Genomic DNA, 23,188 nt, shown 5'->3' with positions numbered 1-23,188 from the left:
TAAACTTTCCCTAACATGAAATGTGAACATGACCAAGTCTTTTCCCTCAGGGAGCATCCGTCCAGGTGGAGAGCTGGGTACACAGTAACTGCATTTCACACGATGTCATCAGGGCTATAATGGTGCTTTGTGTTGGGATTTAAACTCTTAACTTTGCTGCTTTCTAATTATATGACTTTGGGCAAGTAATCTAACTTCTTTAGTTATACTATGAGATGATGAAAAGTTGTAGACTTTGGGGGAAGATGTTCAATGATATATATAAAAAGTCTAATAACTACAACAATAATTATGACTTCATCTTAATAGCTTATGATGTATCAGATACCATACTAAGAATTTTTTTAAATATATTTTAATTGATTTCAAAGAGGAAGGGAGAGGGAGAGAGAGATAGAGATAGAAACATCAATGATGAGAGAGAATCATTGATTGGCTACCTCCTGCACACCCCCTACTGGGGATCAAGTCTGCAACCCGGGCATGTGCCCTTGACTGGAATCAAATCTGGGACTCTTCAGTCTGCAGGCCGATGCTCTATCCACTAAGCCAAACCGGCTAAGGCTACTAAGCATTTTTTATACATTGTCTCATTAATCCTTACAACAGAGCAGTGAAAGGGGTTTTATTATCTCCATATTAAAGATGAAAAAATTGAGGCATAGAGAGTTTAAGTAACTTGCCCCAGATCATTCTGCTAAGGAAATGACAGATTGGGTTTTGAACCAATCTTGTTGTCTCCAAAACTTGTGTCCTTACACACTGTGTTGTTATTGCCTCCAGGTCTACATGATGTCAGGATTGGTAGATGCTCAACAATCAGTAGCTACACTGATTATTATGTATAATGTACGGGTGGCTAAGGAGGAAGCTACAGGTCCACCCTGCCGAGGGAAGGATGTTGGAAATGGCTTCCCAAAGGAGGGCATATTTGCACTGAATTGTCACACAGGATCTAAGAAATTCAATTGTTCATCACTAGAGCACAGGATGTGTGCATGTGGGCAGTGGGCAGGACGTGAGCCCAGTCAGAACGACCTCTGATGTATAAGAAAGGTCACTCAGTCTGTGGTATGGACACTACAGTATAGGGGGTCCAGTATATCTCTCTTGGAGAGGAATGATGGTGTTTGGGATGTAAGCTGTAGCAGGGAGGAGATGAAAAGCAAGGAGATTTAGGATATGTTTTGGTGGTAGAGTCAACAGGACTTACAGAGACCTGGATGCAGCCCATGAGGAAAGAAAGGAATCAAGGATGGCTCCAGGATTTTGGACTGGTTTACCATTTAATGAAGTGGGAAAGGCTTCATGCGAAAAGATTTGGGAGAGAAGTTTTGGTGATGTAAGTTTAAGATATTTATTGAATATCTGAATGGAAAGATTAGGAGATACTTGGCTCTGTAAGTCTGGAGTTCAGGAAGAGACTCCAGCTGGAGACAGACATTTGAGGTCATTCGAATTAAAAGAATATTTGAAGCCATGGAACAGAGTGAACTTGTTTAGTAATAGTACATCGAAAGAGAAGAGGAGAGGGAGGAGGACAGATCCCTGGGGGAGACGAACAGCCAGAAAGCTGGAAGGAAAAAATGAGAACTGTTCAAGAAGGAGCCAGATGCTGCTGAGAAGTCAAATAAAGTGAGGATAGAGAATTGATCATTTGTTCTGTCGAGATAGAGATGTGTGGTGACCTTGAAAAGAGCCACTTCAGTGAAACGATGGGGACACAAGCCCATTGGAGTGGGCTGAAGAGAGAACAATGGGGAGATGAGAGAGTGGGATCTTGTTGGGATGGAGAACAGAGGAATAGGATGCTGGCTGGAAGGCAGTGAGAGATCAAGACAGAGGTTGTTATGTTTTGTGTGTTATTTTTTAAGATATGATTTTAGCATACGTGTGTGCTGAGAAGGAGAACATTATAAGAACTTGATGATGTAGAAGAGATGAAGATGATTCTTAAGGCTGAAGACCTTGAGAAAACAAAAGGCGTTGTAACCCAGGACAACATTGGAGAGGTTGTCATAGATAGGAACAGGGATGCTTCTCCCACGGTAGCCAATGTGTAGAAGTCAGAACGTGTGGGTACAGATGCTTCTGAGTTTGTAAACTTGAGGTCAAAGGAAAAGGCAGGTCTAATTTGGCTTTGAATATTTTCTCTATGACATATGTAGTCCAATCAACAGCTTGAGAGAGATGTTGGAAATTTCAGAAGAAAGAAAAAGGCATAAAAAATATCTTTCAGAGCATAGAAAGTAAATTTACTGTGGAAGTATATTGTTGCATATTTGGCAGTGTTGAGTGCCAATTTGACATCTGTGGTTATAGTTTTGAAATGACTCAGTCAGAACTACTGTGTGAATTTCTCTTGCGGTATTTTTCTCGGTGCTGTGTAAATGGACAATTGAATTTAACCAAGATTGGGGTTTTGCTAAACAAGATCAATGGAAGAGACTTAAGAGTGTTTACTAGGAATGGTTAGAGTGCTGGACCATGAGGTCTGGGTTGGGTACTGATGGAAGCAAGGGCATGAAGGCCAGGATGGGTGCAGGCATGGTACTGGGTCACTGAAGGAATGCTTGCTGGTACTAAGGTCTAGGACCTGGGAGCCACTAGGCTGTTAGACAGATCCACATGGATGATGAGGTTTCCAAAAATGATAACAGTGAGACCATGAGCCAGAATCCGTAGTTATCAGTGCCTGATAAGGAGGTAGGTGGTATGAAAATAGGCATCAAAGAAGCTGGGAGTTTTGAAGGATGAAGGATAAACAGTTTGGCATGAGTGGTGGGAGCTGCACAGAAATTTGTGGGTGTGCTTCCTGTACAGCAAATTTGGGGGTGAATTACAGGAAGCTAGAGCTTATGAAAGTGTTAGAAGTAAATGGGTATGAGGTATGAGAAGTTTGCTCTTGCAAATCAGAGCATGAGATGATGGAAATCTTAGGTGCCCATTTTCAGCAATGACATTTTGAGGCAACAGAATGCCATGTAGATTATTAAGAATATTGGACCTGCCCTGGCCAGTGTGGCTCAGTTGGTTGGGCATCATCCCATGCAACAGAAGGTTGCTGGTTCGATTCCTAGTCAGAGCACATGCCCAGGTTGCGGGCTTGATCCCAGTAGAGGGGTGAAGGGGGCAGCTGATCAACGTTTCACTCTCACATCAGTGTTTTTCTCCTTCTTTCCCTCTCCTCTCTTCTCTCTCTAAAAATCAATAAAAACATTAAAAATATTAAAAAGAATATTGGATCTGAAGTCATAAGGTCTAAAACTGAGTTCTAGCTCCTCCCATCACTCACTATTTGACCTTGGGCAAGTCTATATCTAGGCTGGTCTCAATTTCTTCATCTCTACAAAAGAACAACAATAAAAAAGAAGCTATAAAATGACATGGTGAATATGAAAGCACTTAAATTATAAAGCACTTGAGTGTCATGGTCAAAAACGGAGCTCTTTTTGTGGAAGAAAATTGTATTGACAACAGTGTGCACAATGAGTTAGAATGAGGCAAGAGTAAGAGCACATGAGTGTTTAAAAAATATTAAAACACCCCATGCATGGTGAATGAGCACCTGAGCTAGGGTGGTGGCTAGAGCAATGGAAGTTCAGGAGAAGTTATAGAGAAGTGTTAGGATTTGGTGCAAGCATAATTTCTCAAATACTTTTCCAAGTGTGACTGGGCTGGTATGTTGTATGCTGGATGGTTGGTGCTCCAGAAGCAAGGACTTAGCTAACTGAGCTACTATGAACCCAGACCCATTGCCCAAGGCCAACTTGGCTCCAAGGACTACCAAGGAATGGCTTTGGTGGCAAGGTAGAGCTTGGCGGTTAAGAGTTCAGGTGCAAGAGTCAGGCTTAGGTTCAGATATCAGTTCTGTCAGATCTGTGACCTTGGGCAAGTCATTTAAGCCTTTGTTTCCCTATCTGTAAAATAAGGACACTCATAGCTATTCCACGGTACATGTTGTAAAGATTAAATAAATATGATTACATATGCCAAGAGTGTGTAGCCCAGAGTTCAGTAAGTGATAAGAACTCTGTAACAATAGCTGTTGTTATTCCTAGATCTTGAACCTATCCAAGAGCCAATGAAACATGTTGCATCAAATGTTGGTATAGGGAGGGACTATGTATCAAGAGGGATTCAATGAGGGTCTAGATCAATTATGAATGATGGAGTCAGAAATGACCCCAAACAACCTGGGATATACCTAACTGTCGAGTTTTTTTATGTCTGGCTCATATCATTTCCTGTTTTTCCTATGGCTTAGCTCTCTGCCTTCAGTGGCAAAACCCAGGCGTATTCCTCTAATTTTTGTTCAGTGATGTTTTTCAGGAGGCAGCCACTTTGGGCTTTTGGGCGAGCACTTCTATGAATGCAATGACCTCCCATGCTTGATGGAAGCAAAGTGGCTAAAAGCAGTCTGTTTGGCTGACATGTTAAAGCCACACAGGCCATGTGAGTGCCAAACAGAGACCAAGAGTGTGGAAAGGGTAACTCAAAAAAATAACCCCCCTCCCAAGTCTAAGAAGGCCCGAGGAGGGAGAGCTAGACAGCTCCTCAAACAACGGTATAAACAAGGAGGAGTTTATATGTTACGTTTCTTTCTCTTAGAAATCTAACTCTGTACATGGTGGACCCTCAATAAATATTTGTTGATGTTAAAAGCAACTAGTGAGGAGTGAGGTGGAACAGAAAGGACCAAAACATTCGGGGTTGCTAATGGCAACAGAAACATGTGCTCTGTGTTCGCACAGAAATTGGACGGATGGGTCAGGGCTGATGTAAGAGCCCGACTCTAATGTTTGGCTTAGGAAACCTGTCTCACTGTCTTCTAGAACTTCACATTACTTGGTCGTTAGTGAGACTGGATGTCTTGCTTTCTCTTTAATATCCCAGTGAAGGGTCAGCTAGTTAAATAATGCCCTTTGGACAGTATCTCAGTCAGGATGAGGCAAGTTATGCTGGAATATCAAACGGTACCCAAATCTCCTCAGCTCAATCCAGCAATGGCTTGTTCCTGGCTGTGTAAAGTCTGCCGCGGTCTGATGTCTTCCCTGGGCGGCTGCCCTCCATATGTGGGTACCTCACTCTGGGCTGCTTCCAATGTGTGGCTTCTCCATATCACAGTGGGGGCTGGGTTGGGGATGGGAGGGGGGTTTGGAGAGTGGAGCAATGGGAATTCACATGGTTTCCTCTCACATCCCTGGGACGGAGGAGAATGGATGCTGCTGAACACTAGTAAGGTCCATCACCCATAGGTCTTCACACAACCCACGTACCAGCTTTCATTTTTAAATTCTGTGTTATCTCTTTAAGAAAAACCAAACGAATACTTTGAATTTGTGCAATACCAGAAGTCTTCAAGACTCTCTCAGGTTTTTCAACCAACATGGCTATCAATCTTTAACATATATTGTTTGTAAAGATAGTTTGGTGGGTTTTTTTTTAGTTTCAAATAATTAAAACTTTTCGTGAGTTAAGATCTGATGTCCCTTCCATCTGGAAACTTCCTTGTTAGCCCTGTTCCAGGTTCTGGGACGTGGGCTGGCCCTCAGAGCTGAGTTTGTATTGAAATAAAGGACCTTTTGTGTACCTGTAGCTAACCCTGCCTGGCTGGGATAAAAATAGTCCTAGGCTTTGACCATTTTAACTATATAGGAAAAGCATTATTCCGAGAGAGTCTGGCCTATTTCTGCACCCTTTCATCATTGGCCACAGTAAGGTATCCTGGGCTAAGAGTTATTGAGTATTTATTATGTTAATTTAGTGTGCCTGCCTGGCATGCTGGTATCATTTAAATTTTATAACATCCTAAAAGATACACTTTTATTATCTTGATCTTACACACAAAGGGGCTAAGAGAAGTCACCTAATTGTTCCAGACTTTCACAAACCTAAGTCTGGACCCAGGTCATCTGACTACAGAGCCCTCACCCTCATCCGTTGCTCTAAATGCTCTGACAATACGTCTTTTTAAAAAATATTTTATTGATTTCAGAAAGTAAGGCAGAGGGAGAGAGAGAGAGAGAAAAATCAATGAGGAGAGAGAATCATTGATCTGCTGCCTCTTGCACTCCCCCTACTGGGGATCGAGCCCACAACCCCAGCATGTGCCCTGATCGGAAATTGAACCATGACCTCCTGGTTCATAGGTCAACACTCAACCACTGAGCCACACTGGCAGGGTATCTGACAATAAGTCTATGGGAAATGGAGCAAATACTGCAATCTGCATATAAACAAGTGCTCTCAAAGCCAGGGCCCTGGCTGGCAGGGTTCTTGTGCAGCCACTCGGTCCTGGAGAGGTGCTGAGTGCTTGTCCCTGCCCTGGACACGCATGTTATGTTCCTAGAGATCAGGCGTATGGATGCAATTCTGTGCTCTGACCTGCACTAACAAAGCCTTCTGCGTGTTTCTTGTGTCTTCCAGTTGACCGTCCTCCAATGGAACCCTCCCAGTTTGTCTCAGTTGTCCCTAAGTACCCAGACAAGATGGGATTTGATGAGGTAGGAAAGGTGTCTATGTGTGTGCAAGTGTGTAACATGCTTGTATGTTTATATCAATGCACAGGCCTGAGCATAGGTCTGGGAGCCAACAGGACGGGCTTGGCTGCTGAAAAGACACTGAGGTCTTGAGAAAAATTACACACTTTTTGTTGTACCTCAGTTTTCTTATCTTAAAAGATGAGTATCATGGTAAAAGTGAATTAATCATTGAGTCAGGAAGAAGCTACTATTGAATGGTGAAAGTGAAATTTGATGTTTTTTCTAGAATATTGCCATATTTTATCAACCTTTTTATCAAGACTCAAGGGTAAGGTAAAGAGGATATATTTTTTGGGATTAGAGAACTTGAACTTGACTCTGAGTGGGTGGGAACTGTGCTGGACCACTCTGAGCTTTATGTTCTCTCCGCTGTTCTTCCAAGGGAAAAGGTCGGAAGGTAGGGTTAAGAGGACAAAGCAAAAAGAGAACGAAGAAACTGTTCTAAAATTCTGCCTTTCCCTGGGCAAGAATTTCATAATAGTTTGCTGAGGGTCGTGTTTATCAGTAAGTTTCAATTGCATCAAGAATGAAGCAGAAATATAAAGAGATGCCTCTCTTGGTAATATGCCCAACATATATGATACTTGGCAGGGCCAGAAACGTGACTCCCAAGTCACTGGCTCCTTCATGGTTCCTCCTGTCCTGTGTTCAGGAGCTTGGTGGTCTAGAGGCGAGTCAGGAATCCACACACTGGAAGCTTTCTCACGGAATCTGGATAGGTTATAGGCCAAGCTTTGTGCTGTGCCCACTGCGGCTGTTCCATTGAAAGGAAAGTCCTGATTTACCACCTGGTATCATATAATGCATGTCCCCTAAGTACAGCCATTTAAAGAGCTGCTGGCACTGGGAAATGGGGTTCTGTCTATAAAATTGACTTGGGGGCTGAACTACTGGGATGGGAAGAAGTCTTTCATGAATATCAAGTGGGAAAGAGCACTACTAAGCAATTTCCACAGAGGGCAGAATGAGGAGAGATGGCTGGAAGTGTGGGAGAGAGGACTTGAAGTGTAAATGGCTTTTAAAAACCATCAGGGCTGCAGAGAAGGTTGGTCTGCCCTGTGCACTTGACGGGCCCCCGTGTGTCACTGTAGCTTTCCTCCCCTGGATCTCCTGGCTCTCCAGGTAAAAGAGCCTGTGTCTTCACATGTGTCCATCTTCCTTCTATAAACACATTCTCTTCAGGATCAAACAGAAGCAAATAAACGGGACGGGAACGGGATCTCCTAGCTCTAGCCTTGCATTTGGATGTGGATGTGACGACTGGGTCAGTTGTCATTGCCTTCTGAGAAGGGCCCACTCTAGGAAGTGACACAGCCTCAGGGACTCCACGGTCCTGGGCCCAGGGTAATCTTCTCTCCGTCCTGAATAGGATGGTGGAAAAAAAGATTTTCTGGGCCTTTCCAACCCTCCCAGGACTCTCCGACCTCGGTGGTGGTGTCTGGGTTGCCTTTGGCTGTGTGGCTCTTTCTCTGTTTACCGTGCACTAAGTATGAGCGAGCTGTCTGTGTTTTTCCTTCGTGGCTGCAGTTTTTATTGCACTTGTCCTGGTAGGAACTGGGACAGGCTTGTTATTTCCTAAAGTCATCCCAGGCCAGAGGTCCTTGGTGTGAGGGGACGTTTTTGTTGTATTTCTGTTCATTTTTTTTGTTTTGTGGTTTGCTCTCCTGGAGTGACCCCAGGTAGCTCCTTGTGTACCCACAAGCAATGCCCTTTCTATATCTGTAAAACTAAGGGATGGAATATGGCCCATCGCAGTATGAGTCTACACAGGGAGAAAATGAAATATGAAAGAACACCACCCATGAAGCTGTAAAATCACAAGTACCAAGGCAAATGGTCACCATAGAAATTGTGTTTTAAAAAAATAATTACCCAGTTAGGTAAACAAAGGAGGTGATGAAATCATGACACGCCTGACACACTTTGCCCTAAATCAAGTGGATGATTTTTTAAAGAGGTCATCATGCCCCCCCCCCCGCCACCCCCCGCTTCACTTTCTTTGCCCAGAGCTTTATAAATGGATGGAAATGAGAATATTTTGTAAGGAAGAGTTGCAATTTTAGTTAGTGTAGCTTTGTATCCCAATAAGTCATACAACATCAATAAACACACTCAGAATGACCATATGAACCAAAGTTTTACCCAATCTAGTCTGAACTGCAGGCTGGTTATAGTTACTTCTTTATTCCAGACATAGCATAAAGCAACCCTATTATAAAGCGTGGATCATAGAAGTTTTCCTCTGTACTGGACTTGAGAGATGAGTTTGTTCAACTCCCTCAACAAACAAGTGTCTGGACCCTGTAACATGAAATATCATCTCGATGGTTAAAGAGGTAGCCAGCATCATCTGACTTACTCCTGTAGGTTTCTCCTTTTCTGTGCTATGTGTCAATCATTTCATGCTGGCAGCTGAAGTCTCCCTCACTTTGAGGACTAAGTGGGTTTATTACTGACCATAGGAGAGACCTTATTAATATATTAATTTACCTATAATAGGATTCATGAGGCTTGAGGTCCTTCTGTGGCCCCTTACACCTAAGAATAGTTAGGACAGCATCATTATCTGTAACTTCCTGTCGTGGCCTGGTAATACGAATGTGTTTAGTGCAGCCATCAGGAATGTAGGGACTAACGTGGGTGCACAGGTGGACCCCGCCCTCGTGGGGGATGATCTGAGTGCACCTTCTTTGGGACCAGTCGGAGTCCTCTCTATACCTTTTCCCACAGATTCACAGGGAAATTTAGAGTTTCATTTAAGCCTTCACTTAAGCCTTTCTTTCCATTTCTCCCTTCTCTCTTCCTCAAAGGGCTGCCCCTGAGGCCATGGCTCCTTCCTTTACCCCTTTCAGAAAAATGCCCTTGTCCTTAAGGAAGTTGAATTTTGACACAGAAGCTACTAAAATTGAGACCTTGATCATTCTGTTTGGAACCTTTGGAAATAAAAGGAATGTGTTAAGTCTAGATTTTTCTTATTCTTTGACTTTAAATTTAGACAGAGGATATACATTATACTAATAGCTGATACTTAGTACCCATGAGATAGGACCATTATTATCCTAGTTTTACAGATGAGGAAACTGAGGCAGAGGAACTGATCCAAGGCAAACACTAGTAAATAACAAGATGGGAACTCAGGTCTGCTGATGAATTTAACCACTTGCCAAGCTGCCTCCCACCCCTTAGTGCCTATGCCTACATTTAAGTCACCATTAGCCTCCCGGAGAGCAACGTTTTCAACTTTCCTGTCTCAAAAACAAGGTGGAGGTGTTCACCAACAAACATCAGAGAAACAGGGAGGGTTAAATCACCACAAATGGCTCAGTTTTTAAAGTAATTCCATTTGGATTCATGTCATTTGACCTGATATGAAACATAAACAAATCTCTAGTTTCCACTCCTTATTCTAACTGAAACTTTAAAACATTGATGTTACATTTAAATTCTCAAACAGCCTAAAAGAAGACGAGTCATCTGTGTTTCCTTTTCTTTTTCTCCCTGCGTTAGATTTTCATGATAAATCTCAAACGCAGGAAGGACCGGCGGGACCGGATGCTACGCACCCTGTATGAGCAGGAGATTGAGGTCAAGATCGTGGAGGCTGTGGATGGAAAGTGAGTTGGGTTTCTCTTGTAACCTTTGCAGATGGGGTTGGAGTGGGGACATGTCCTATCTAATGGAGTAGTTCTGAGTGAGGAGTATCTGTGGTCATTGGAATATAGGCACATTTTTATAACAGCCCCATGCAGCCTTCCTGGGGAGACATTATGACTCATAGTAGCATAGAAGTTAATTTCACCATGTAGATCTGGACCACAGTCCACTCACCGTCCAGCCATCTCTGGTCTTCATGATGCTGAAGCTCACGCCGGAAATGATGTTCCCGTCTCTGGGGTTCTTGCAGTGGTTGGGGTGGTTCCCAGCTTCCTGCAGTGTATTGGAAAGAATGCGTTCAGAGTTGCATTCAGAGCCTGGTTTAGAGCAAAGTGTCTATTAGTAAACTTGGGTGACCCAATGAAAACGAATGGAAAAAGTTAATAATGGTCTGTGTATGCTGTTGATGAGATGCTGGCCACAGTCGGTCTGGGCTGATCGCTTTCCCGAGAATGGCAGGCAAGTCACATGGGGTACACGTTAGCTCCCTTCAGAGGGGTTTGTTATTACTGTTATTTTCTTTTGCTTTGCTTTGACCTTTTATTTGACACCCTCCTTCCAGGCATGGATTTTGCAAAAAATGCAGTTCCAATGTTATATGCATGCCTCTAAGGAGGATGGTTAGAAGCTGTAGTGAGAGGTCTTATGATTCCTTTAGAGAATCCCATCAGTGTTTCTTGAAGTGTGGCCGGGACACCCACAGCAGAGTCCCCAAGGGCTGGGAAGGGGACTTAATGTTCCTATTAGCCACTTTCCTTCATGAGGAAAATATTTTCCGAAGTCGTCAAAAAAGTGATGATACTTAGAGCTATGTTGGGCATTGGGATGGATACACCAACTACAAGACACCCTCTGCTCTCCACAAAGCTCATACGGTCCCCAGGACACGTGAACCCCGGGGAGCTCCTAAGGAGTTATGGGAAACCTGGGACATTTTTCTCAGTGTGTGTGAAGGCTCTGGGGAGCACGCAGAACTCTCTCTCTGGCTTCCGGGGTGGGGACATCTCGCCTTGTTCGTTTTCAGATGTGTTCTCTGTCACACAGGGCGCTCAACACCAGCCAGCTGAAGGCCCTGAACATTGACATGCTGCCTGGGTATCGAGACCCCTACTCCTCCAGGCCTCTGACCAGGGGTGAAATCGGCTGCTTCCTTAGCCACTACTCTGTCTGGAAAGAGGTAAACGATGCTTCATGTACATGTGCATTTTGTAATGAGGAGGAGGGAGAGTGGGACTTGGTGGGTGAGTGAGGGCCAGGTGCAAGGTGAGCCCATCACTGTTCTGGAAGTACACTTGCAAGTTGCAGTTGCTCCGTGTCTTCCTCTGACACAAAGCCAGCCACAGGCCAGGAGGGGTAACCTTGGGCCCTTTGGGACAATGTCAGGGGAGGATGCCCATGTTCATAGGGCCACACTCCTACTGATGCATTCTCATCGTTAGGAGGGATGCCTTGTATGTGTGTAGCATGTCATCATTTAGTAAGTGACTTCATACAAGAAGACCCACAGAAGTCACATGAGGTGGGTCAGGAGGGATGGGCCCATTTTATCCAAGAGGAAATAAATATGTTGTCTAGGCAAGAAGTGGCAGAGCCAGGACTTGAACCCCTATCTTACAGATCAGACAATGGGAGTGGTAATGGAGTGTGGGGTTCTTAGTCAAGGTTCAGTTCTCACAAGAAAAGGAAAAGGCTCTGAAGAAGGGCCCCTTGAATGCCTTCTCTCTTTGAATGCTCCAGTCTAGGCCTATCTTTTTTTTTTTTTCTTTAAACTTTAAATGGCACATAAGAGAAATGTATAAAAATATGTAGATTGTAAAACACGGGACAATGAAATTTCACAGACTGAACAATGCACCCACGTTAACCAGCACCCAGATCCCGAACAGACCCACCCACTCTACATTTCCTTCTAGTCACTGTCCCCCCGGTAATCACCATCCTGACTTTTAATGACAGCAAGAATAGTTTTGTCTTCTTTTGTAATTTTTTTTATATATGAATAGAACCATAGGGTATGTCCTCAACCTTAAGTTTGTGAGATTCATCTAGAACACTCAATTTGATTGTAGAGCATACATTCTTATTGTTACAAATACACCACAGTCTATTGATTCATTCTACTGTTGACTTAGAACCCAGTTATGAGCTTTTACATATGCTACTAAACTCCTGGCGTTTTAATACTGATTTGTCTAATAAAAAAATAAGTATCGAACGTTTCATAGAGTGTCTTCCCACTGATGATCTTTGCAGGTAATTGACCGAGAGCTGGAGAAGACTCTTGTTATTGAGGATGATGTACGTTTTGAACATCAGTTTAAGAAGAAGCTGATGAAGCTGATGGATGACATTGACCAGGCTCAGCTGGATTGGGAACTGATGTGAGTGACAAGGCACACTTATCAGAGAGCTCCAGGAGGCACTGGGTCCTTTCCAGGGGCAGCGACCCCCACCTCCCCCACTGGCAGGAGATACACCTCAAGTTTCCACTGGTTTTCTCTCCATAAACGTTACCAGAAACCAAAGAAGTGAGCAGAGGATAGCCACTGGTTCTGCATGTGTGTACTCTGCAGGGAGCTTCTTTATGAGACCTGGGGTCAGCCTGCAGATCAGGGGCCTTCAGACAGAGCACTCACTCGGGAGCACAGTAGACGCCCCACCCTCGAAGCACGTGGCCCGTGGAGGGGGTTTATTCCAGGGCAAGAGTCCTGGGTCGCATTGGGCCTCGGCTCTCAGTAGAGCAGGTTCCCTCTGTGGGTGTGGGAGATTGGGCAAGGGGAGGGCATCTCTGTTGGGAAAGGAAGCTGTGCAGCAGGGAGAACACTGACAGCCGGGTTTGGTGGAGGGTCAGAGGCTGTTGCAGGAAAACCAGGCTCCCCAAGGGACTGGTGGCTCTGAACTGACATTAATGAGTTAACAGTGGGTTAATACTCATTGTCTGCCACCTCGTGGAATTGAGTTCTCTTTCTCTCTCTCTCCCTCCCTCCTGCCCTTCTTCCCTTCCTTCTTCTCTCCCTCCCTCTCTACTTCCTCCTTCCCTCTCTCTCTCATTTTCTTGTTAAACCCAAATGACACTTTTCTTCTCTCCATGAGGAGAAAGTTCCAGAGCCCTGCGTTCTCCCCCCAGCTGTGTGTCACAGGCAGCCCCATCCCATCAGAGCCTGTCCCTTTGGAGCACCTGCTTCAGACAGGCCGTCCCCGCCCCTCCCATCCTTGGAGGGAAAGCCAGCTCTGGGCCCAGGCGGAATACTTGTTCTCTCAGAAAATGCACCCTTCTGAGCTCAAAAGCAACCTAGCAGTAGCTCCACTGACCCGTGGGAAATAGACCCAGCAGTCAGTACAGTGTAATAGAGAGACTGGCTCCCTGTCAGACCGCAGCTGCTAAGATGCTCATGGAGAAGAGGACATGCACTCGGGTGCCTTTCTCAGAGCAGAGCACGCAGGAGGAAGTGTGGGCAGAGCTAGGGGCGTGTGAGGCGCTGGCATCATCCTCCCCGGGAAGAGCCTTCTGGGGGCCACTCCTGCAGACTGCTTCTTTCCCACAGCCTGTTCTGGCCTGTTTACCACCAGCATTTGGAGAGCTTGCAGACAACACAGCAGGCTGAAACTTGGGGGACTTGAACATAAACTCAGGATTCTCACATCTGGCCTTTTGTGTCCCCTGCCGACCCCTGTAAACACAGTGGGAAATCCCATACCACCTTTGGGAAATGACCTGAAAAGACCTTTCATCTCTTTACATCTTAACTTTCTGGCTTAAACACTGTCTCCTAGACAGGGGTAGATGGGATGCTGATAAATGGAGCCAGGGAAACGGCCCCACTGATGGCAGGTGACAGTCCTGGTTCGTGACAGATGTGATACGACACAGCGGGTCCAAGCTTTCAAAAGTGTCTACAAAGCCGTTCTCCATTCCTATGGATGTCTGGTATTCCAATTGGAATTTTCTCCTCTGCCCACTTCCTTTTAGTTATATTGGTAGGAAGAGGATGCAAGTAAAAGAGCCGGAGAAGGCGGTGCCCAACGTGGTCAACCTGGTCGAAGCCGACTACTCCTACTGGACGCTGGGCTACGCCCTCTCTCTGGAAGGAGCACAGAAGCTGGTGGGAGCTGATCCGTTTGGGAAGATGCTGCCAGTGGACGAGTTCCTGCCAATCATGTACAACAAGCATCCTGTGTGAGTTGCCCTGAACTCCCTGCCCGTCCCATGAGCACAGTGCATTCGTGAATCAGCCTCCTCAGTTTCTGGGCAGTACTTGGTATTTTCTAACGGTGTACTGCTTTCCTAGATGATCTCTCCATAATCACGACCCAGGGAGGTTGACTCGAGTGATTATCCCCTAACGGGGAAGGTGAATCAGAAATGGTGTCTTGCATAGGGATCCCCTTTAATACCCAATTTGTAATTTAAATGGGCATAATCTGCTCTGTCCTCTCCTTGTCTTTGATCTCCTTACTTCCATAAACCCATACACCTCAAGGTGAAGGTCATCTTCCTAATCATCTCAAAATTTTCAACTCATTTCTCAGTCCGTTATGGGTCCTGTTGGCCAGGCAGTGGCTCACAGCCTAGTCGAGAGCGCAGGCCCATGAACAATCATCGTGATATATTGTGCTACCTGTGATCATGGAGGTGTGTTAGAGAATCAGGGCAAGGCAGGTGGCCTCTGGGGTGGATCCATGGGAGAAGGCAGTGTGATGCTCAGGGATTCTGTAGCCCAGGAGTTGGCTCTGACCAATACTTATCAAAGGGTTTGGTAATTGCTGGTTTACTTGTCAGTCTCCCCAATAACCTGTGAGCCCCTCAGGTAGGCACAGTCTTACATCTCTGCGTCTTTAGAGCCTAGGCCAAACTCTCTACATAATTGCTGTTCTGTCAATGATTCCTAAATTCCTTAATGGAGCAGGAGACCAGGTCCTAACCTTCGTTCCTTCTCTCAGTTTCTGGGTTATCTCCTCACGGAGATGGTCTTCATTTTAGCGGTTAAGAGTTCCCGATCTCCATCAGGCTCATTTTATCTCCTTGCCCTCTTTTACACAACATATTAGAGATGGACTTTATCTCTGAATCCTGAAGAAACAGGGAGGCCAACCATCATCCCCTTAACAGAAAGGAAATGAACACCTATGAGGCACTCACTGACGTAGGAGCTGAGCAGATGTCGCCTCACATAATCTGCACCAGAGCCCTGGGAGGGAGGTCATGTCATCTCACAGGGACCTGCAATACAAAGCCACGTTGGCCTGCCTCCAAGCCTACACTTGTTCACTTAACTCCTTCACTGCTGTCCAGATCCTGCTGCTAATTTATTAATCCAGCAACAGGGCATTTTCTACAGAGTGATCACATCTATGCATTATTACGGTCCCACACAGAGCTTAATTCTTAACTTTCAGAGTAAGAGCTGAAACTCATTTTTAAACTAGTCTTACCAAATACAACATAAATATTCTGACTTTTTCTATGTATTTGCTTAGATCCGTGGTCGGCAAACTGCAGTTCGCGAGCCACATGCAGCTCTTTGGCTTTTTGAGTGTGGTTCTTCCACAAAATACCACGGCCTGGGCGAGTCTATTTTGAAGAAGTGGCGTTAGAAGAAGTTTAAGTTTAAAAAATGTGGCTCTCAAAAGAAATTTCAGCCGTTGTACTGTTGATATTTGGCTCTGTTGACTAATGAGTTTGCCGACCACTGGAGCCTTAGATCATCCGAAAGCTTCTAAAGAACCTTTATTGTATTTATAGACTAAAGTTTTCCACAAAGGACACAACTTAAAAGATAATCAGATGAATCCCTGATCATTGAATTGGTAACAAGCAGGGCCCCTCCCCCTCTCCCCTGTTCTGTAAGCACCCTGCCCCCTCATGCCTGTGCACCTCTTGTTTTCAGAGCTGAGTACAAAGAGCATTACAAATCCAGGAACTTGAAAGCCTTCTCCGCAGAACCCTTGCTTATCTACCCCACACACTACACAGGCCAGCCGGGGTACCTGAGTGACACGGAGACCTCGACCATCTGGGACAATGAGACAGTGGCCACTGACTGGGACAGGACACATTCCTGGAAGTCCCAGAAGCAAGGCCACATCCACCACAATGCCAAGAACACAGAGGCCCTGCCACCGCCGACCTCCCTGGACACCGTGCCTTCGAGGGACGAGCTATGAAGGCTCCACCCTGAGTTCACCACCCTTTGGTTTCCCTAACGGGCTGTCCATCTGTTTGCTCCGGCTTCTTCCTATGGTCACAGTCATCTAACCAAAGTGACTGATCAAAATTAATATATTTTTGAGAGGGGAGGAGAAATAAGAAAATTACAACCCAAATTTCCTAGGATGGCTAGAAGATAGGCTTTATTGCACCCATTAAGATAAACTTTAATGTAGACACCTAGTCCTTCAGTTAATTACCCATTGATACTGGTTCTCACACTAAGGTTGAAAAGAATGGCTCAGAGACTCGTCCAAGAGGAAGGTGATCACCACAGTGTCACATCAGTGAATGGGTGGGCAACCTTGCCATGCCCACTGAGGCCACGTCTTTTGGTCTAGTGAGCCCACTTCATGTCATAGATGTGACCTTAAAAACTTGTGTAGGTCACAAGTTTGTGGGGGGAAATCTAATAGTTTAAAATCAAAGTAATTGGGCTTTTTGTTGAAAGGAATTCTGTCATGAGCCTTATTGCAAAGTGAATTTTCTATCCGAGTCCTCGCTGTCCAACAGGGATGGGTGTTGGGTCTGTCTGAGCCTTGGCCTTTGACTATCGTGGCAGTCGGAGCTCTCATAACGAGGCTCCAATGGGCCATGTGGGTAGCTTAGTAGATATTTGGGGGTTTGTGTAACTATTTGAGGAAAAAAGAACTCAAACTTTGGCCTTTTTACTGTGGCCATTGGAATTAAGATGCTGTATTTATGGAGATAAATTTAATATATAAGGGGGGGGGGGGGCTGGTTCTGACTTCTGTCCCAGGGTTTTAGCATGTCAGACCCTCCACCCCCGCATGGGAATGAATTGCAGGTGTGAGTTCCATGAGTTACTGTTAAGAGGCAGCAACTGCCCTTGCCCAAGTTTCAGTCTAGTTTGAATTATTTATTTTACAAAGTGGGTGGAGATATCTGTATGATAAGGCAGAGAAACAGATGTTTTGAGCTTTATCGTGTTTGAAGACTAAACACAATGGCACCCTGGGAGCGGTCAGTGTAGACACATCGGTTCAGTCGTCTGGTTCTCCTGCATTTCCCAGGCAGACTGGTGCCGAGTGGGAGATTCTAACCATCTGGAGACAAATGATCCCGGTGAGGGACGTCGGTCAGAAACAACGGACTGATCAACTGATTGAGGCCAACCACCAGGGAAGCTTCAGGTGGAGTGAGGATCTGGACAGACAAGCTCTGCTTTCTCCATAGAGTGATTTTCTGTCGAAGGCCGAGTTGGACTGCAACATCTCTTCCAGCTCCACCGTCTGTGATCCTCGGCTGTCTCTTGGCGGTTTGCTTCACGTTTATCTTCTCGAGCTTTGCCTCTGGAAATAGCCTCCCCAGCATTCTGTGCGCACACGCAGTGTCCCTCAGTGTCCTGATGTTGGAGCAGATCCCATGAGTGGGGCTGCTGCGTGTGACAGCTGAGTGCTCCTTGGTGAGGGCCCGGCTGCAGGACAAGGCAGCTCGCCTTCCACAGAACACGAGTCTTGGCCTCCCTTCTTGAATTACCGCTGATATCCCTCTACATAGACTAATAAGCCAGGAAACTGAGGCAAGGGGTCTTGGCTGACTCCAGTTTTTACTGCTTAGACAAACCATCAGAGCTTGACTTCTTTTTCTAGAAGCAAAACAAAACAGGAAGAGCACCTGGAGAACTTGTGAAAACTCCTTAAATAATCCCTGAGGTTTCCTTGGGTGTCTTGTATTTTGTGTATTTCAGTGTGTGCGAGTGTAACATTCATGATCCTTTTTAACGGGGTGGGAGGTGGCTGGGGTATTGGGAGTGGAGGAGGATTGAGTTGTTTGTGTGGTTTTGTTTAATAGAGAACTTTTTTTTTTTTTTTTTTTTTGCCTCCATCAGCTGGTCTGATGGGTTTCCGAATTCTCATTCTTAAAAGACATTGGTCTTAAATTCTAGAATTTTAGATTAGGGCTGTTCTACTGTGAAGAAAGTTCTGGCTCTCTTAGCCCAGCCATTGCCTCTCGCTGCTCAGGTCTGGAATCCCAAGCAACGTTCTTTTGTTGTGAACATTGCAAACTGCAGAGCCAGCATTCCTTTAAAAAGTTGTCTCTTCAGCAACCCAGGGCTTCCTTGACCTCATCCTTCTTCCTGCCTCCCCTCTAGTCTTGAGTCAAGACGTCTGACCTTCGCAGTGTCAGAGCTCTGCCTCCAGCCATGGCACCTGTTCTCTGCCTCTGGCCGTCAAACCCCACCTGGATCCTGGTCTGGATCTTGGGATCTGAGGTGGAATCTTCTGGACAGACGATCGTGACCGCAGCAGTGCTGGTGCTGCTGAGTGTGGGCTGAGCGACCACGCTTGCAGAGGACACACCACATGGCCTTGCTGTGGGGTCCCTGGGCTGCTGCAGGGACTCTGGACAATGACAAAGAGCCGGCCTCCCAGCGCCCTACCCTACCCGTCATGCTGTGTCATTTCCGGAGAGGACGTGATAAACTACTACTTGCCTTCTAGAGCTCTTTGTGAAAAATTAAAAAAAAAAATTGGGCTCAATGCTATGATTGTTCATTGGTTCTTCCAACATGATCAATGGCCAATATTGGGGTTTTGAGGTTTGCTCTCATACGAAGACGTCGAAGGCCAGAGATAACCATCATGGCTGCGTGATCCTCACGGCAAACGAGAGGTTGGCCCCTGAGCTTGCTGCCCAGAGGGGGTGGTTTTGGATGGCTGGGTGGAGGTGGGTCCGCTAAAAAGGATTGTAGGCTACAGAAAGACAGGCATCCCCAGTGGGAGGGTGTTGAGGGAGAGGGCATTTACATTTTTGTGCTATAGGTCAGTCTATTCATCGAAAGGTACTATGATGCTTGTCCAAAGCCAAACAGCTTTCTCCTGAGGCAAAAAATAAAAATTCCATATTAGCCTCAGCAGATCATGCTGCCCCCAAACTTCAAAAACCAGGTGTGAGCACTGCCTGTTGAGGCCCTGTGCTGGGCACTGGGATGCTCAGAGGGCGAGGAGACGCCCCACTGCTGTGGTCCGTGGAGCAGCCATGAGAGGATGGCCTGCTCTCAGAGGCTGGAACAAAGCGGGCCAGAGGACCCAGATACCTGGTTCTGCTGGGAGGACTGCTGAGGCAGCTCTGTGGGGAAGGGGGGCATGAATGCGAGTCTAGATGAGGCAGGAGGGTTGGGCAAGGTGCGGGGGAAAGCTTTCTAGGTACTGTGAGGCGTGGGCTGTGGCAGGGACCGGGCGCTCGGTAGGACTGGAGAGTCAGGTATGTGTTGGGGTTGATGATAAGAAACAAGGCTGAGCCCGGATAATGACGGCAAGGTGAGTCGGCTCCCTCCCGCTCAGGCTGCCTCGTCAGGAATGCAGAGGCCATTGTTCCCGGGGGATCCTAGGCTTGGTTTCCTGACAGACAGTGCAGAGGTTTCCAGTAAAATGCTGGTGCCTGAAACAGACCGTTCCCACTCACCTACACACTGGGAATCTTTTCACCTGAGGTTGGAGTAAACCCCTCTAACAAGTAACTGTCAAATACAGGTGAGTGTCTACCAGGTGCTTTTGGGACTTTCCAGGTGAACAGAGGGGGAGAGAAAAGATCCAGAAGGAATTCATTGACTGAGGAGTTCATGACAAAGTGAGAGTTAAAGTGGGGCTGGCCCTTTGACAAGAAAAGAGCATGACGGGTAACAGAACACAGAGCAGGCAGCCTTGGAAACCATCATTACACTCAGTGGTGATGTTCATTATTTCGGAGAGAACCTTCCTCCCTTGGGATTTTCTGATCACATGCGGCCGAGGGAGGAGAGAGCAGTGAGGTGGCCCCGTGAGCCGGTGATGGCGGCCCGGAGTCAGTGCAGGCGGCTGAGGCAGGACGAAGAGCCTGGCCCGCGGTGGCCAAGTGTCCTTTTTGCCTCCGTGGAAAAGAGAGGAAGATGATGGTGGGTCTGGCCCGGCGTGTTAGACAGATGACAGGGAAAGCGGTGCCTCCCCATCGCAGCACGAAGAGGGCAGGTGCTTCAGGGAGAATCGGTTCAGATTGTCCAGCACTGAGGGGACCCAGGGCAAGAGCAGGACTGGTTCCTGCGCCGCGAGTTGACCTGAAATGGCCTGTGTGTTTGCTCCCGCCCACGGATGTTAAGATGGAGATGATCTTGCTCTGGCCGCTCCTATGACACCAGCTGGGCTGCTCCCAGCCCAAAGCTGCCCTCCCATCTGCCCTGAAAGGGGTGGAAAGAATGAAGAATTGCCTCTGAGCATTGGTTTCTCTTGATGGCTAATTTACTGCGTTTATTTGTGTGCCCCGCCCTGCGGTTTCTTCAGCTTGGCTGCCTCTAGAATGGGCGTTTTAATAAAAAATCTCATGTCCAAGCAGTTTCAGGGTGCAGAGCGCAAGCATCCCAGCCCCCCGCGGGTCCCTGGGCGTTTCTGGGTCTAGGGGAGGCTGGACAGACGTCTGAGCTCTTGCTCATGAGGAAACCTGACCGTCGGAGTGTAGTGGACGGCCCCCTGTCTACGTCCTTCGGAGAAGCTTAGAAAATCATGTGACAGAGTGTCCTGTTCTGAAAGAGAAGACCCCGACAGGAGGAGCGCCCAGGTGCTGATGTTCTGGGCTGCAGGGTGTGAGCTGCTCTGAGAACTGCCAGCACAGACTGCGGAGACTGGATGGGGCTGTGATTGTTCCCAGGGAGAGGGAGGAACCCCAGAGCTGAGCGTCAGGGGACAGAGGGGAGGGCAGGCCGGAGGGAAATGCAGGGAAGAGGAAAGAGGTGGCTTCCAGGCCCAGCACAGCGCCCGGGACAGAAGTGTCAGGACAGGGGAGAAGAGACATTCCGGCCCGTCAGCCCCCCCACCCCCACCCCCCGGGTCACAGCCCGGCCATGGGCGTCCACACTGCACAGCCTGCAGCCGGCCCGGCCTGTGGGGCCATGGTCCCCGCTCCGGGAGCCTTGGCCTGCGCTGTCGAACAGGCTGGAGCGGCCCTGGCTGCCCTCCAACTCCGAGAGTAAGTCTTTCCCCAAAGCAGCAGCAGCCGGGTTTCCTGGGGCGCTGCTCACACATCTGAGTGTTGCAGTGGCTGCTCAGCAGGGGAGGAGGCTGAAGGGCCCTGGGCAGACACCGCTCCCCTTACACCTGAGCCTCCGGGACAGCAGCAGCTGGCTCTCACCGTGCGCGCCCACGTGCTCTGCCCACGTGCTCTCTTCATGCGCGTGCACCCTCCTTTAATCCCACGTGAACCTCCACAGGTGGGAACTGTCATCATCACCTCCTACTTTTCAGGTGAGGCCACAGCTAAGTGGCTGCGCTAAGGTAGTCGGTGGCAGAGCCTCTGGTGTAGTCTGTCTTGTTCATTTCTCACCAACATCTAATGTTTCCATCTGTCTCTCTCTGAATGCCTATCACACACACACAACACACACACACACACACACACACACAGCCTGCAGCTCCATCCCCTCTGTCCACTCCCCACCTGTGACCTCTCATGTACTGACTGTTCAATGATCAGACTTGTTGTCTGACGGCCTCTGCGGGAGGCGTGGATGGCAGCCATCGCATAAACAAGGATCAGAAGGAGGAGTGCGGGGGAAAGCTAAGTCCCGTTTGGAAAAGAGTGCCTTGATATATATTTTTTATGCCCGTGAGCAAACCAGAAACAGTTTAAAACCATTCACCGCATCCTTTTCCCACTTGATGTTCTGGTCCCCCTTACGGAAGAAACTGGAACTGTAGCACCCAGTGTTGAGTTGGGATGAAACAATGATGGGAATGAAATGAATTCTTTGGCTGCCAGAGGCTGAAAGGGAGGTCCCAGCTCTCTCCAGGGCAGCCCTGCCCGTCACACCCACTCCTCCTGTCCTCCCGCAGTTGGTGCTTCTCACAGGAGACCCTCCCCCAGCACCCACCCCACCCCATGGCACGGCCAAGTTCAGGGATCAGAAATGGATTCAAATCCCAGCGGGGGACCTAACGCACAGGAACCCTGACTTCCGTGGCCCCGTCTCCTCACCTGTGAGATGAACCGTGCTCAGGAGAACAGGTAGCGGTGCTCTGACCAGCAGCACAACCTTCCTCGGAGACGTTCAAGAACCAACCATTTGCCATAGAACCCGGATGGTGTGAGTTCATGAGGTCGGGGGGGCTGGGGGTGGAGAGAACCCCAAGCATCCTGTCCAGCTTGTCCAAGCGTTGGCGAGTGTCCCGCAGGAAAACCTCCTGGATCCAGCGCCCACCCACCGTGACGCACGCACCCACCCACCGTGACGCGCACACAGTGGGGCCGATAATCCAGAGCTCCGCCCCCAGCCTTGGGCAACGACTTCACTGCTCTGGGCCCAGCTGCCTCTGTAACAGGAGGCGGGCACTTCATGTCTGAGATGCCTTCTGACTCCACAACATGTTAACACGCTGGGTTTCACCAACCGTTAAGTGAACTGCTTCCATGCAGTTTTCTGGGTAGAGATGTTGGGAAAGCACACCACGCAGGGGCTTTCAAATTCTGAGGCTAAAGCGATTACGCTGGCCTGGCTTCTAATTGATCTCGTGGGCCACGTGCAAACAGTTTCCATTTATGAGACTTGTTTTCAACTACGTCCTTCAGGAGCTCCTAGTTTAGTCCAAGTAGGAACATTACAAGCAAGTGAACTAGGTGGTGACTGCATGCTGACAAATGAAAATAAATGCTGTAAGGCTGTCGACAAAATCACGTTTCTTTCTGGCATTTTCTCCTCCTTGAGCAGTTGCCTTTCTTCAGCCCTTTGTTGGCTCTGGGCAGCCTCCCTCTCCAGCCCTCCCCGCCACCTCCTCCACTTTTTCGATGACTG

The 23,188-nt window shown here is 47.4% G+C and overlaps 1 protein-coding gene across 1 annotated transcript in view; it reads left to right on the top strand.

The window, feature by feature from the left end:
* COLGALT2 (collagen beta(1-O)galactosyltransferase 2) overlaps positions 1–18,895 on the top strand; it is a 77,929-nt gene extending 59,034 nt beyond the window's left edge. Inside the window, exons 7-12 of the mRNA XM_079761334.1 lie at positions 6,430–6,506; positions 10,053–10,159; positions 11,244–11,376; positions 12,453–12,580; positions 14,170–14,376; positions 16,088–18,895. Coding sequence (XP_079617460.1) covers positions 6,430–6,506; positions 10,053–10,159; positions 11,244–11,376; positions 12,453–12,580; positions 14,170–14,376; positions 16,088–16,364 — 929 coding nt within the window. The 3' untranslated portion in view covers positions 16,365–18,895. The remainder of the gene's footprint in view (positions 1–6,429; positions 6,507–10,052; positions 10,160–11,243; positions 11,377–12,452; positions 12,581–14,169; positions 14,377–16,087) is intronic.
* Positions 18,896–23,188: the final 4,293 nt, after the last annotated feature.

This window comes from Cnephaeus nilssonii (genome assembly GCF_951640355.1).
Source record: "Cnephaeus nilssonii genome assembly, chromosome: 21".
In the NCBI taxonomy this organism is placed as follows: Eukaryota; Metazoa; Chordata; class Mammalia; order Chiroptera; family Vespertilionidae; genus Cnephaeus; species Cnephaeus nilssonii.
The sequence above is the reverse complement of the archived record's forward strand: the minus strand, read 5'-3'. Positions and strand labels throughout refer to the sequence as shown.